The sequence below is a fragment of the Myotis daubentonii genome, chromosome 2, assembly GCF_963259705.1.
Source record: "Myotis daubentonii chromosome 2, mMyoDau2.1, whole genome shotgun sequence".
In the NCBI taxonomy this organism is placed as follows: Eukaryota; Metazoa; Chordata; class Mammalia; order Chiroptera; family Vespertilionidae; genus Myotis; species Myotis daubentonii.
The window spans coordinates 4,809,989-4,824,269 of NC_081841.1; the positions used below are offsets into that span (position 1 = coordinate 4,809,989).

The 14,281-nt window shown below is 55.0% G+C and overlaps 1 protein-coding gene across 3 annotated transcripts; it reads left to right on the forward strand.

Moving 5' to 3' along the window:
* The first annotated feature begins 782 nt into the window (after positions 1-782).
* Positions 783-10,418, forward strand: TOB2 (transducer of ERBB2, 2). 3 transcript variants are annotated; one of them, XM_059680804.1, is made up of 2 exons: positions 783-922; positions 6,585-10,418. In XM_059680804.1, the coding sequence occupies exon 2, from the start codon at positions 6,682-6,684 to the stop codon at positions 7,690-7,692; it is 1,011 nt and encodes a 336-aa protein (XP_059536787.1). In that variant the 5' UTR covers positions 783-922; positions 6,585-6,681; the 3' UTR covers positions 7,693-10,418. The 3 variants fall into 3 exon arrangements, with proteins under 3 accessions (XP_059536787.1, XP_059536788.1, XP_059536789.1); XM_059680805.1 differs by having other exon boundaries at positions 788-926; XM_059680806.1 differs by lacking the exon at positions 783-922 and adding an exon at positions 3,037-5,592.
* Positions 10,419-14,281: the final 3,863 nt, after the last annotated feature.

Sequence of the window (14,281 nt, forward strand, 5' to 3'; positions counted from 1 at the left end):
CCCGCCGCTCGTCACGGGCGGTGCGAGGGCAGCCGCACGGCCGGTCGCCCGGAGCTGGAGGGACTCGCCGAGGAGGCCTGGAGGCGAGTGTCGGGCCGCCGACAGCCGTGCTCCCCGCAGCCAGCACACCCCTCGCGGGCGGCGCGGTCCCATCCCAGGACCCTGCCCTCCGGAGCCCGCTGTCCACCTGCGGACACAGCCTGCACGACGAGCGGATCTCAGTAGTTTGGGGCCTGACGGACATGACTACGAGGAGGCGCCGCGATGCGCAGGGCAGGCGGCCTCGCTGACGTTGGAGCGGGGACCGGGGTGCGGGGCAGACTCGGCCCGGCGGGGGGGCGAGGGCAGGTGCCCGCGCGTCGGCAGCGCCGGGGGTTCCGCCGCCCGCCCGCTCGGAAGTAGTCCCGGCCGCCCGGCCCCGCCCCGCGGGCGGAGGACGCATCACGCCGGGCGGGAGCGGATCCATGCGCAGGGTTGCTAAGGGTGAAACTTTTCATTGACTTTGCTCACTTCGGGCCGGGGCGCGGGCAGGTGCGGGTCGTCGGCGGAGGGGAGGGAGCGGCTTGGGAGACGCGGGGCCCGAAGGGCAGCACCGCCCGCCGGCCACAGCCCGGACCGTCCTCCGTCCCGCGACGCCAGCCACCCTCCGGCCCGCCGTCCCCGCGCCGCCGCCGCCGGCCGGCCCTCCCGCCCCCCGCCCCCGCCGCGGAGCCCGACCTCCTGGAAAGCTGCGAGAATTACTACTGAGAGCCGGAGCCCGTGACCCTCCGCCTCGCCCCCAACCCTCCGCGAAGGAAGGGACACCGCGCCCGGCCTGGCGGCGCCCGTGGAAGGAAGGGAGAGCGGCCTCCGCCCCGCGCCCAGGACCGCTCTGGAGGGAGAAGCCGCCGGGTCGGCAGCCCGCCCGCCGCCGCGGAGACCCGTGAGTGCGTGGGGGGCCCGGAGACCCGACAGTCCCCACGGCTTCCGCACCCACCCCCGCTCCTCGCTCGCTGGACGCTCCACGCTGCTGTCGCGCCCCCGCCCCACACCTGGGCAGCATTTCCCTTCCCCCGGGAACCCCCTTCCCTCCGCGCTCCATTTCCCCGCCGCACGCTCGCTCGCTCTCAGCCTAGGGTACCCCAGAGCTCCCCTCTCTCCCTCCTCCAAATGTGGCCCGCTTCTGGGTGGGGTGCATTCCCCCTTGTCCGCTCCCCTCAGTTCTTAATCTCCCTAGAGACTGGCTAGAATTTTCTTGTTCCTCCAAAACACCTAACTCCCATCACCATTGAGTACATCAGAGGCAGGAGGAATGCAGGCCTTGTTTTTCTGCTGCTTTTCCCCTGTGCGGGGAAGGGGGGGCAAGGATTAATAGGGTTTGTATCTGGCCGGGTGAAGCCTGAGGGATGAAGGGTGGACAGTCCCCTTTTGAACCGGTCACTGCTGGCTGTCCTCTGGCCACTGAGCCGGAATTCAGCATTTGGGCTTAAGCTCTTTATCCTCTTTAGTGTTTTCAGGGAAAACTGGGCCAGAAAAAAAGTGCCTTGAGAGCAATAGCAGTGGGTGGATTGATGGGGTGAGGTGCCCGGGAGGAAGAGCCTGAGCTCCTTCCCTCCTGTCCAGGGGATGGACGGTGTCCTTGACCAGAAAGGGGGGGAAGGAGGGGGCAGCGAGAGGAAAGGCAACTGGCAGGCCCTTTCCCAGCCCCCAGGGAACCAGAACCCCATCCAGCAGGCTTCAACTTGGGGGCCAGCGGCGAGGGTCTTGGGGCCAGCTCAGTACACTGACCTTTTTCTCCTCTCCCCCCCGCCCCCAGGAGTGGGTCCCTCATCTTAGATTTTCCAGCAGAAAAACACCCCCGTGGCTTTCTTGGGCACCTGTCCCCATCCCCCTCCTAAGGGGGGGGAGGGGGGAGCAGGCTTGTGTGGAGGGAGGGATTAGAGAGGGTTAGCGCTCCGCAGGGGAGCTTTGCTGAGAAGCTGGTAAGTCTGGTCGGAGAGCAGGCCTTGCAGTGGGAGGAGATGCAAACAGTTTTAAGTGTTGGAAGGGGCCGTGCAGGTGTCAGAGGCACAGTTTTTCCTTCCCTGCCCGGGAACCTTTTCCCATGTTCCTCTCCGGGTCTGGTTACTGGGACTTGGATTAGAAGAGGCGTGAGGTTTGGGCCCCGCTGGCATCGGCCGTCAGATTGTCGGCCTGGCGCCTCCCCGCAGTTTATCTGGGAATTTCTTTGGCCAAGAGGCCCGGGGAACAGGCTTTTCATTCCTGCCCTTACTTTCTTGGCTGTTGGGATGCTGGAGCCGAGCCCGCTGGGCGTTGAATGAAAAGGCTCTTTTCTTTTTGAATCCACCGAACCTACAGCAACTCCAGACGGAGACCACCAAGCCCCAGGAATACAGATTAAAGCCGCAGGGGCAGCGGGGCGGGAATGTGACCTTATCCATTCCAGTCCGCCGCCCTCAGCCGGGAAGAACTCATTTGAAGCAGATCCTTAGTTCCGCGGTCATGGGAGGTGGTGGGGAGAAAGAGTTCAGCCTCTCGAGAAACCAAGGCATGGATACGGTAGGGTGGTAAACCACAGCGCGTGGGCCTGACGAGGAGAATTTATATAAAATGTACTAGGCCGAGGGCGGGGGATGGGGCCATCCGCCACAGCGCGCATGTGCATCGGAACTTTTCCATGGTTCTCCGACCGTCGGCCAGCTCCCTTTACTGGGCATGCGTGGTTTGCCGGCCGAGCCTTCCCAAAGTGCGCAGGGAGGTGTAGTGTGCAGAGGAAGTAGGTCACTTGCTTCTAACTAGAGCGTGAGGTTTGTGGGGACTACAACTCCCAGAATGCAGAGCGCAACTTTGCTGCCGGTCTCTCCACTTACATTGGGGTTCAGTCAAGTCTCCCCGGCTTCGGAGGAACCGAGAGAGCCCTAGAAAAGGCCCTCCTAGGCGGAAGGAACCTGGCAGTCAGACGGGGGCTGTGCCAGCCTGTGTTTGGGGGTGATGGTGTGGGACGGGGGCGGGGGGGGGGGGGGGGCAGGTGCGGGGCGCACTCAGTTGCCACAAGTCCTGGAATCTTTCAGCCACACCCGCCCAACGGGGCGCTCCAGGACCGGTGGGATGGGTTTGTCCCCTGTCCCCCTGGAGCTCAGCTCTGACTCCCAGGCACCCAACTTATGACACCTACTGGCCTTGTCAAAATTGAGGATCCCTCCCCCCTGACTCCTCTGTCCACACTCACTTGAATCCAGTTGTGCTTGGTTGTAAGACGATTTGGATGTTAAAGCTTCAGGTGCCTCAATATTTTTATAGATTCTCATGGTTTGGGGAGCCTGGTGGCTTCCTCTGCCCTCATCTCTCCTTTTCTCGTTTAAAACATAACTTCATAACTTTATCTTCTTAAAATTCTTCCTTTGTATTTTTGCTAGATGTTTTCTCTGAAATCCCATCACCACATCGTCTGCAGCCATCCTTTCCCCCCCATTTTTGTCCTTTTACACACTTTTCTTTAAAACACAATTCAGCGCAGGATTAACTTTGTTGCTGAAAGCAAACTAGTGAAGGGGGTAAGATTCTAAATAAGATAAGACAGAATTTAGTCTCACATTTGCAACTTTTTGGTATATTGACAAAATGTAGATTTGCTGTTGTTAAACACAGCCTCCCCCCACCCCACCCCCATTTGCCACCTTTCTGACCTTCTGCCCCTGAGTCAAGGTTGGAAACGTTCTTAGCGTCCTTTCCTGCTGCTTAACCCCACTCTAGTTGTTCCTTTTATTGAAGGGTAGTTATTTCTAAGCTTTCTAATCTTACCACATTCTATGAATATTTTATATACAAGCTCTAGAATTTGCCCATTGCCTAAAAAAAAAAAAAAAAAAAATGGACAAACTCATCAGAGTGGTTATTTCTATCTTTAGTTAAAGACAAGACAGCACCAGTGCTTTAATCCTGTGTTCCATAAGCTTCTTGAAGTCAAAATTAGAGCCTGAGCTGATAGAGCAGAAAATATCAGTCTGGTTGTCTGGCATTTTTGTAAGGTTCCACCCCACAGCCATCTGGCTTAGCCTGTTCTCCAATTAAAGAGGCAAAGGTGGCATTATATATACTTCCTTATTTGTGCGGCAGCATCACTGAGGTATAAATTGGTGTGCAGCTTTAGTTGCTGATGCTGCAGAAACTGGTTAGCTGGGCAGGGCTGATGACAGTGGTTCTATTGTATATTGAGGTGGGAGGCTTCTATCCCAGTGACTTTGGCTGCATTTGAAATGCTCCCATGTTGAGGCTGAACTGTTTAGGGGAGGTTAACTTGAAAGGCAGATATGCACCCAAGTTAGAGAGGGCTAGAAAGGTGTAGGAGGCATACCCGAGGCTGTGTGTGCCTGGAGAAGTGTCAGATGCTGGATTCAGGTCTCTTTTACTTTTCTGAAAACACTGTCTTTAATTAACTTCAGGCTCATTCTTGGGAACCAGGACCAACTTTCTTCACAATTTTTCAGTCTCCTCTGTGTTTGGACACCTCTAGTGGGCCACCACTGTGGCCCTGCCATACCGCTCTTCTTGAGTGGAGACCCAAGTTCCTGGTGGCTAGCTTTGCATCTGGTGATGAACTCAGGCCTCACAAACAGAAAGGCTCTTAATCTTCTACCGTTCTTCTTTCTCTGAAAACTAAAAGGACCCTGGAATTGATCTGTAGTGACATGAATAGACATTTGGAGCAACTTGGAGATTAAGTCTTTGTTGGAGGCTGGGATTGAGAGGAGATAAGGGTCCCCTGGAGCCTGGGCATCCCTGTGGAGGGCTTGAGAGAGGCATGCTGATGGCACCTCTGATGACGCCCCACGTGACCCTCTGCCTCCTCAGACCTGAAATGAGGGCAGGACTAGACCTGGCCAGTGTGTATGATGCTCCAGATTGAGCCAGTGCATCTTCTCTGAGACTTGCCTCCGAGAGCTTTGCTTGAGGATTCAATCCTAAAAATGTCCCTGGGAGCCATGGCCCAGGTCTGAAAATTATAGGGAAATAAGTTAGGTCAAAGGGCTGAAAATGAGAAGGGATGTAGTTGAGGCAGGTGTTCAGAAAACGCGAGATCCTCACGCCTATAATTAGTCCCTGGATACTCTGTGCTGGACCTACAAGGGATTTTTATCAAATTCCAGCTCCAGATCGGTCACAGGACAGAAGATGCCCTTGACAGATCACGGATCAGTCTTGTCTCTGTGCTGAGCTCAGCCGCACAGTCTCACCCAGAGGTCTGGCTGGGAACATGTTCTGGCCTGGTTGGCCCTGGAAGGGGGTGGCCTTTTCAGTTCAGTTCACCCACAGCATGAGCCTGGAGCTGTCGTTTGGAGAAAGTGAGGAGATGAAGCTCACTGGGTCTTAGGACCTCACAGATCATCTTCCTGAGACATGAGGCTGGCCCAGAACTGGGGACTAAACCTGTTTGACCTCTGTGCAATCTGGCTGTGAGGGAGTCCCAAAATAACAATCTGAGTGTTCATCTTGGGCTGCCTCCGCTCCAGGGATCTCCAAACACTTGATAAATCTGATCCCGGGCCAAGGACAGGTGGTCACACTGTCCCTGGGAGACTGAGTGATGATGGATCCCCAGCTGGAAGCCGCAGGGTAATGGAAAATTCCTCCTCTCTGCCCTCCTCATCACTTACCCTCTCTAGCCCAAGCATGTCAAACATGCGGCCCGCCGGCCTTGAGTTTGACATGCTTGCTCTAGCCAGAAACTACAGAGATTCTCTCAGGCCATGCTAGTGCTGCTGGTAAAGATCTGTTGGCCAGCAGGACCCTCATTCCCTCTCCTTTCCTCTGCTGCCCCAGGGCAGCTGCCATCAGCAGTGTCAGCAGTTCTGTTGTTGGCCCAGGCCTCTGCTTCTGACAGGTTTTGACTTTTTCCTGGGGCTCATGCTCTCATCTCTATTCTTGGAGGCTCTCTGGGTGGCAGTGCTTGCCTTGGTTACACTGTGCAATTCTGAAATTAGTTCTGCAAACCCAGAGTGAGCCAGAGCACACACATACCCAGGGAGCACAGCATGACAAATGGGATGTGACTGGAGTCCAAACACCCAGCGAAATGTTGTTCAGTGACCTGCATTCCTTCCACTTAAGGAGGAAAACTAAAGATTATGAACTTAGACCTTCGCCTGTGACAACTTGGGGGCACAGTTTCACCAAGATATTACAGAGAACATTAGCAGGAGCCTTCCCTTCTCCAGCTGAATTAAGGGCTCGATATTTTTTTTGGTGCCAGTCATCCAGTGGTCTGAATTCTCAAAATACTGGGAACTGCAGCAACCCTATTTTCTTTAGAATTACTTAAAAGGAAAAAAAAGCTAATTTTATCAAGTACCTACTAAAAACCAGGTACCGTGTGAGGCAGTTTACATCCTTGAACTAACCTAATCTTCATGATAACCTCATGTTGCTGATGAAACTAAGGCTCAGAACAAGTGACTTGCCCAGTCACACAAATAAAACTAGTCACTGGTGGGGCAAAAATGGGACCTCGGGTCTGTGACCTGCAGTTGGTGTTTTTCTGTCTGTCCTTGGCCACGGGACCCCGGCTCTTTGCATGTTTACTCATGATGCCCCCTCTTGTTTCCCAGGGCCTTCTGGAGCCCAAGGCTGCCCACCTTCCGTCTTCTGCCACTGTCCGTGGCTTGTGCGCGTGCCCTGCACTGGTTGTTTGCTTAGGAAAGCGCCATGCAGCTGGAGATCAAAGTGGCCCTGAACTTCATCATCTCCTACTTGTACAACAAGCTGCCCCGGCGCCGGGCAGACCTGTTTGGGGAGGAGCTAGAGCGGCTCTTAAAAAAGAAATATGAAGGCCACTGGTACCCTGACAAGCCACTGAAGGGTTCTGGCTTTCGCTGCGTCCACATTGGGGAGATCGTGGACCCTGTGGTGGAGCTGGCCGCCAAGCGGAGCGGCCTGGCGGTGGAGGATGTGCGGGCCAATGTGCCTGAGGAGCTGAGCGTCTGGATCGACCCTTTCGAGGTGTCCTACCAGATTGGTGAGAAGGGGGCTGTGAAAGTGCTATACCTGGATGACAGCGAGGGCTGTGTGGCCCCAGAGCTGGACAAGGAGATCAAGAGCAGCTTCAACCCTGATGCCCAGGTATTTGTGCCCATTGGCAGTCAGGACAGCTCCCTGTCCAACTCCCCTTCACCATCCTTTGGTCAGTCCCCCAGCCCCACCTTCATTCCACGCTCCGCCCACCCCATCACTTTTACTACTGCCTCCTTCGCTGCCACCAAGTTTGGTTCCACCAAGATGAAGAAGGGCGGAGGGGCGGCCAGTGGTGGGAGCGTGGCCAGCGGGGGGGCAGGTGGCCAGCAGCCCCCTCCGCAGCAGCCTCGCCTGGCCCGCTCGCCCACCAACAACCTGCTGAAGCACAAGAGCCTCTCTCTGTCTGTGCACTCACTGAACTTCGTCGCCCCCAGCCCGGCCCCGCAGTCCCAGCTCTCGCCCAATGCCAAGGAGTTCGTGTACAATGGCGGTGGCTCGCCCAGCCTCTTCTTTGATGGGGCCGATGGCCAGGGCAGCGGGGCCGGCACCTGCAACGGCAGCAGCTTCGACATGACCCAGGTGTTTGGAGGCGGTGCCAACAGCCTCTTCCTGGAGAAGACGCCCTTCGTGGAAGGCCTCAGCTACAACCTGAACACCATGCAGTATCCCAGCCAGCCGTTCCAGCCCGTCGTGCTGGCCAACTGACCACCCCCCCGCCTGCGGGGCCAGGAGCACCCAAGACCACAGAAGAGAAAAAGGAAAGGAAAGGCCAAAAAAAGAGGAAAAGAAATATACGAAAATATTCCCAATCTTCTCACTCTCACTTCTAGAGAAAAGAGGCAGCCGAGGCACCTGAATCGTGTTTAACTCAACCCCCTTGCTGTTTTCCTGCCTGCCTATGATTTATTTGGTTGGTTTGGGGTTTGTTTTTTCTTTTTTTTCCTTACATGTAGTTTTCTATATAACATCTTTAATTAGTGGCTTCCTGTGCTAAGAATGGTCCTGATGTGAATTGCTGCTCCCTCCCTTTCTTCCTCCCTCCCTCCTTCACACACCTGGTTTAGGCTTGGTGTGTTCAAGCTCACAGGAGCCACAGCTGGGGCCTGGCCCTCAGAACAGGGAGAGGCTGTCCCCTGTCACTGTATCATCACCCAGCTAACCTCTCACTCAGAGCCATCCGACCTCAGCAGGCCTTGTGTCCTGCCACCCAAATCGGTCTGGCCCAAGCCCCTGCTTCTCAGGCATGGGTCACAGGGAGCTGCTGGCTGGCCGCTTGACACCCTCCCCCCAGAGCTGACGTCTAACTCCAGGGAGGTTAGCCCTCTATTGGAATTCCTTTCATCTCTGTCCTGTGGCCCGAACACCACCATTCCCACCTGGCGTCCCAGACTATACCGTGGCCCTGGAGACACAGCCTTTGACATGTGTGGCCTCAGGCAGCCTTTTCTTCCCTGGGCCTGTGAGGTGTGAGTAGGGAGGTGGGGGCCAATATGCGATGATTTGCTATCCTACTTTAAAGAATTCCAAGCCATGTGAAACTCCCCCCGTCCCGTCCGCCCCCCATGTGATTCTGGGTTGTAGCAAATGCTTATTTATGTTTGAGGTGGGGGAATAGGCCAGCGCGATTGTCAGGCCTTTTTTAGGGTGGGTCACATGGTGGGTGAGACTGGCTGAGCCTGAGACAATCCCAGGGGAAAGCACTGCAGGAGGACTGGTTTCCGGACTGCAGAGGGATCTGCACTTTTGTATTTGACCAAAAAAGGGGGGGGGGAGGGTAGCTGTGAGGGGCTGAGGGGAATACCCAGCCTCTGATGCCTAAGAGAAGTCCCTGGACCCTCCTGTTGTGTGACTAGCCCAGGGTGGGAGCTGCTCACCTAAGCACCCTGGGGTGGGAATTCTGAATCAGTGCCTGTAGTGGGCAGCCCTGAGCCTTGAATTGAGACTTTTGGGTCCCTTGGCTGTAGATGTTGTCGTGCACTTCTGCCCCTGCCTGCTTGGGAACATTTTGGTACCTCTTGCCCATCCCCTCTCACTGCCCGACCTAATGCCACTGGCCTTGATGCCAGAGGAGTGGTCTGGGCAGGCCAGGCTTAGCCACTGAAGCTGGGCATTTGGATATAGAAGAGCATTTGCTCCCCACCTCTGCCAGACGAGCTGCTTCTCCAACCCACCCGTAGTGGGCCAGCTTCCATGCCATGATGCTTTGGCAAGTGGGGCACATGGCATCAGGGCCCCCATCACTGGAAAGTTCCAAAGCCCCCGGCACCCCACCCCATCCTCCCCAGCGACCCAAGTGGGCAACTGCTCTGGCAGTGGGTCCAGCCCAGATAGACACTGCCAGCCTTCCCCGCACTGGGCACCAGCTCTACCTCCCCCAGCAGGGCAGTGCCCTGCCTCCTCAACCCAGCACCATCTGTCCTCTTAGACTCCTCAGGGGCCAGCCCAATCTGGGCCACCCTCTCTCCCCAGCCCTTGGCTCCCACACAGGTGACAGGCCCAGGCAGGTTGCTGCTCCCTGGGAAAGGTTGGATGCTGCCTTATGCCCCCTCCCCGCTCCCTCCTCCCAAACTCACGCACACAGGTACCCCCCCATACCTGGTCAGCTTGTTTTCTCGCCACATGTAGGGAGAGGGCGAGACCAACCCCTTAGTGTCTTGAAATACGAAGAAAAACGTGTGTTCAGGAGCATGACTCCAGTGCTGGGCTCTTGGGCCCAGTTCAGTCTGTCTTGTCTCAAATCTAGGCATTTTTGCTTCAAATTTTTTTTATTTTAAGAAAACAGAAATCTGCACTAATTTACCTGGTTTGGTAGGAAAACTTTTTTTTATTTTTTACATTTTTTGGTGTCCGTTTGTATTGAATAATTTGCTACATTTGTAAAATGTAAGAGGTATATATAATATATGTATATTTCTAACGTAAAATGTAATTTTTTTCTTTTCAAGATTTTTTCTTAAAAAGAGGAGAGAAACAAAGATATTTTTTCAGGAAAAACAAACTTTAAAATAAAAAAGAGGAGAATAAAACCTTTTTCTCCCCTTTCCCCATCCTCTATCTACCCCTCTTTCCAGGAACAAATCAAAAGGTGGATCATCTTGTAAAGAGTGTAAACTTTTAGTCCGAAATGATGTATTTTTCTCTCAATGCAGTGAGCTCTAGATTCTCTAGTTTGACCCTTAGGGATGGGAAGGGGGCATTGAGGCAATGTGGAGAGGGGCTTGGGGAGCAGGGCAATGAACTTGTTTTCTTTAGTGAAGGAGGAATACAATCAGCGTTTTGTATTCAGAATGTTGTGCAATATTTTGGAATGGGACATTGGTGTGTTTAGAGATTTAGTTTAAAAAACAAAACAAAAGATTGATCAAATCTGTACAGTTTATATTGTTCCAGATTTTTTTAAGTTTGTATTAAAAGCATGATATATAGTAGTCTTCTGCTTGCTCCTGGCTTGTTTTGTTTCTGGTCCCCGATTTGGGATGGAGAGAGTGGGAGTGACACAGCCCCTTTGGTTTCAAGAAACACTCACTCATCCTCACTTGATCCGTGGGTGGGCATAAGTGTCACAGGTTCCTTTTTTACCACCTGCCCCATCAGCACAGGACACCACAGTGCCCACTCCCACGGGTCCTTGCCCACATTGGACACAGGTTCCAGGAGGGTGACAAGTACCCCAGCTCCCTCACTCAGATGGTGGAGCCAGGCCTGGAAGCAGAGCCTTGAGAACAGGGTGGTGCCTTTTTGTGGCTCTGAGGAGCAGCCTCTTTCTTGGAGGCTGAAGGCGGGCTCAGCCTCCAGCTGCCTCTGGCTCTAGCATTTGCGGCTCCAGACCGCTAGGCCTTTAGGAGTGGGCAAAGGTGAGAGCCCACCTCAGTCAGGTTCTGTCCCCACGCCTGGTGCTTGGATTCTTGGTTCTTCTCTTGCTGGGTAATTCTGGAGCTGGAGCTGCTTTAGGGGTGAGAGGGCCCACTTGAGCGTGGGGCTGGGGCTCAGCCACCTCCCCCGCCAGGGCCCCATTAATGCTGCCCATGGGTGGGGAGGGTACAGACAACCTCCTCCTTCCCAGCAGGGATTCACACCAGCCCCTAAAGGCCCCTGGGTTGAAGAGAGCAGCCAGGTATTCCTTGAATCCCATCTCACCCTCACTATCTCCACAATACCATTGAGAAATGGGCTGCAAGTTAGATCACTCACTAACGTCACACAGCTCGGAAGTGGGGAGGCGGAGATGCTGACCTGTGTATGGCTGTTTTCATGTATAAACCTAACAGCTGTGGAAAGTGCCACTGGGGGCAGCATGGAAGAGCCGACTGCAGCCTCCAGGCTGGACAGTGAGCAAGCAGCACTGGGCATCTGTGAGACGGGGTCTCCTCAAGCCTCCCCTCCCCAAACAGGCCCAAACTGGTCCCTCCCCTCCCAAGCATGTGACTTGGGCCTAGAACCTCTCAGGCCAAACACGCAACCTCTGCATGTCCAGCCCCTTGATGTCCAGCCCCTCCATGGGCCAGTCCTGCTACAGTGTGTCGAGCAGAGAGATGCCCTGCTCCAGGGTGACTGCCAGACCTAAGGCCACTCTCAGGGGTCTCACTTTCCTCTATCCTACCAGGGAGAGGCCCACCCTCTCCCTATATCCCTGTGTCCAAGCTGCTGGCCCACCTGTGGGCCCCAGGGCCCCTTGCATGCATTCCTGTTTATATATATAAAAGCCCAGCCGAAACCGGTTTGGCTCAGTGGATAGAGCGTCGGCCTGCGGACTGAAAGGTCCCAGGTTCAATTCCGGTCAAGGGCATGTACCTGGGTTGCGGGCACATCTCCCAGTGGGAGATGTGCAGGAGGCGGCTGATCGATGTTTCTAACTCTATCTCTCTCCCTTCCTCTCTGTAAAAAAAAAAAAATCAATAAAATATATTAAAAAATATATATATAAAAGCCCAGTGACCGAACAGTGGAACAACCAGAACGACCAGTGGCTATGATGCGCACTGCTGCAGCCAGCCAGCCTGATCTGGGCCCCAATTGGCACCCCTCCCCCGCAACTGGCCCGGCCTGATGGACTTCCATTGGGGCGGGCCACCCGGACCCCAGCCATGCACGAATTCATGCACCAGGCCTCTAGTGTTAATATAAGTAACGCACCTAGCTTAAGTGCTTTATCTGCCCTGGAAGCACAGGTGGGACAGCAGTTACAGGACAGGTGTGCACAGGAGGCCTGAGAGTCTAGGATCAGGAGGCGAAGGAAAAGTAGGAGTTGGCCAGGAAGGAGAAAGCCAGGCCAAGGCCCCTCCCTCCGCAGGGAACCTGTCAGGAAGACGCCCTTCAGCGAAGAGTGTGGACTCTGCTTTCTCAGAAGACTCAGGTTTGAGTCCCACCCTGACCATTCCCTAGCTGGGTGACCTCAAGCAAACCACTTTGCCTACTCTGTCACCTCATTTCTTTGACCTCTAAAATGGGGATAACTATATTGTGAAATTAAATGAAACAATGAATGGGAAATGCTGAGCACAGTGGCTGGCCCAGAGTAAACAAGTAGCATTTCCATCATCAGGGTCATTATTGTTCATCTGCAAATGCCAATGGCCAACCCAAACCAGGATGTGTCCTCACATCAGCAAACAGGCCAAAACCCAACCCTGCCAGCAGCAAGGCCAGGCTGGGGCGGAAGAGAAAGCCATTCTCCAAGCCGCAGAGCCTCGGCTGGCTCCCACTCTACTCAGCCGCCCTGCGAGGCTGCTTGTCCCCTGCAAGACAGCGCCCTGGAAAGTATGCTGATCTCTGATCGACACTCCTCTCCAGGGGCCCAGCCTGCGGCCTGGGAATGGGATGGGCCCTCCATGTGTGTCCCGAAACCTCCTGGGAGTCTTTCCCTGGAGAGGCAGATGGGCGGGTGGGGTGAGTCATGGGGGCAGGACAACCCTGCTCTGTTCCTCACTGTCTGCCCGCCTCCGTGCCCGCCCGTAAGCCAAGGGATGCCCCTGTCTGGTCTCCGCCACTGCCATCCTCCCCTGACTGACTCAGTGGGTGGAGGGCACACTCTCACCCTCCCTCCTCCTTTTCCTGGGCCTGGCGAGTTTAGCCAAGTCCTGCCTGGGCAGGGCTACGGACAGGCTGGGACCGGCCAGGAAGTCTCCAAGTCCCTGGGCACGAGGCACCTGCTGGTCTGCTGGTTTTTAATTTAGGGAATTTCACAGCCGGCAAGGGAAGTCCTCACACTGTCACTTTCTGTGTAACTTCAAACACCTCTCTCCCCTCTTGACATCTATCCCATTTATAAGAGGGACACTGGGGCTAGGCTCGGCCCCTATCTAGCTGGGCCACTGGGCTAGTCCCTGGGCCAGCTCCTCTTCCTGCCCCACTGGCTCCCAAGACCTGGTGAGGACCCTGGAGGACCCTGAGCTGTGGCACCTCCCCCGGGAGGACCCTGGGGCCCACAAGCTGGGGCCCTTGTACTGACAGAGAGCTCCGCAGGTACAAGGGCCTGGTCAGAATCCTGTGGGCTGTGGCCGGGCTGCATAAGTCCAGGCAGGAGGAGAAGCCTGGCCCAGCCACAGGGACATCTGGGTCCTTCAGCGGCTCGGCGCTGATTTACTATATTCAACATTCAACATGGAGCCCCTGTCAGCACCAGACACTGTCCTAGGTGTGAGGAAAGTGAGGGCAGACAGCAGACAAAATCCCTGCTCCCCTGGAAATGATGTTCTGTTAACCACAAGCGAGAAAATGTTAGACAGTGAGGATGTGCCCTTAAGACCATCGCAACTGGCGAGGCAGCTAGGGACCAGGCAGTCCCTTTACACTGGGCAGATGAGGGCAGGAGGCCGCCTCAAGGAGGGGACTTTCAACCTGTGCTCTGAATTACACGGGAATGAGCACAGACAGCAGCAGAGGGGGCAGCCACTTCCACAGGCAGGCAAGGCAGAAGCCAGCATGGCGCGCTCAGGGAGTGAAAGGCTAGCAAGAAGCAGGAGGCGAGTAGCACATGATGAGGTTGTGGAAGTCCTCAGGGCCACACCATGGGCCCCGTAGCCCAGGTGGTGAGTTGGATTTTATCTTTTTTTATATATATATGTTTTTATTGATTTCAGAGAGAGGAAAGGAGAGGGAGAGAAGGATAGAAACATCAATGTTGAGAATCATTGACCAGCTGCCTTCTGTATGCTCCCTACTGGGGATAGAGCCTGTAACCCAGGCATGTGCCCTGATGGAATCAAACTGTGACCTCTTGGTTTATAGGTCGACACTCAACCACTGAGCCACACCGGCTGGGCTGGAATTTTATCGTAAACATGAAAATTAAGTT

Bases quoted from the DNA above. Each gene is read 5' to 3' on its own strand.
- TOB2 (XM_059680804.1), top strand. From the start codon at position 6,682: ATGCAGCTGGAGATCAAAGTGGCCCTGAACTTCATCATCTCCTACTTG.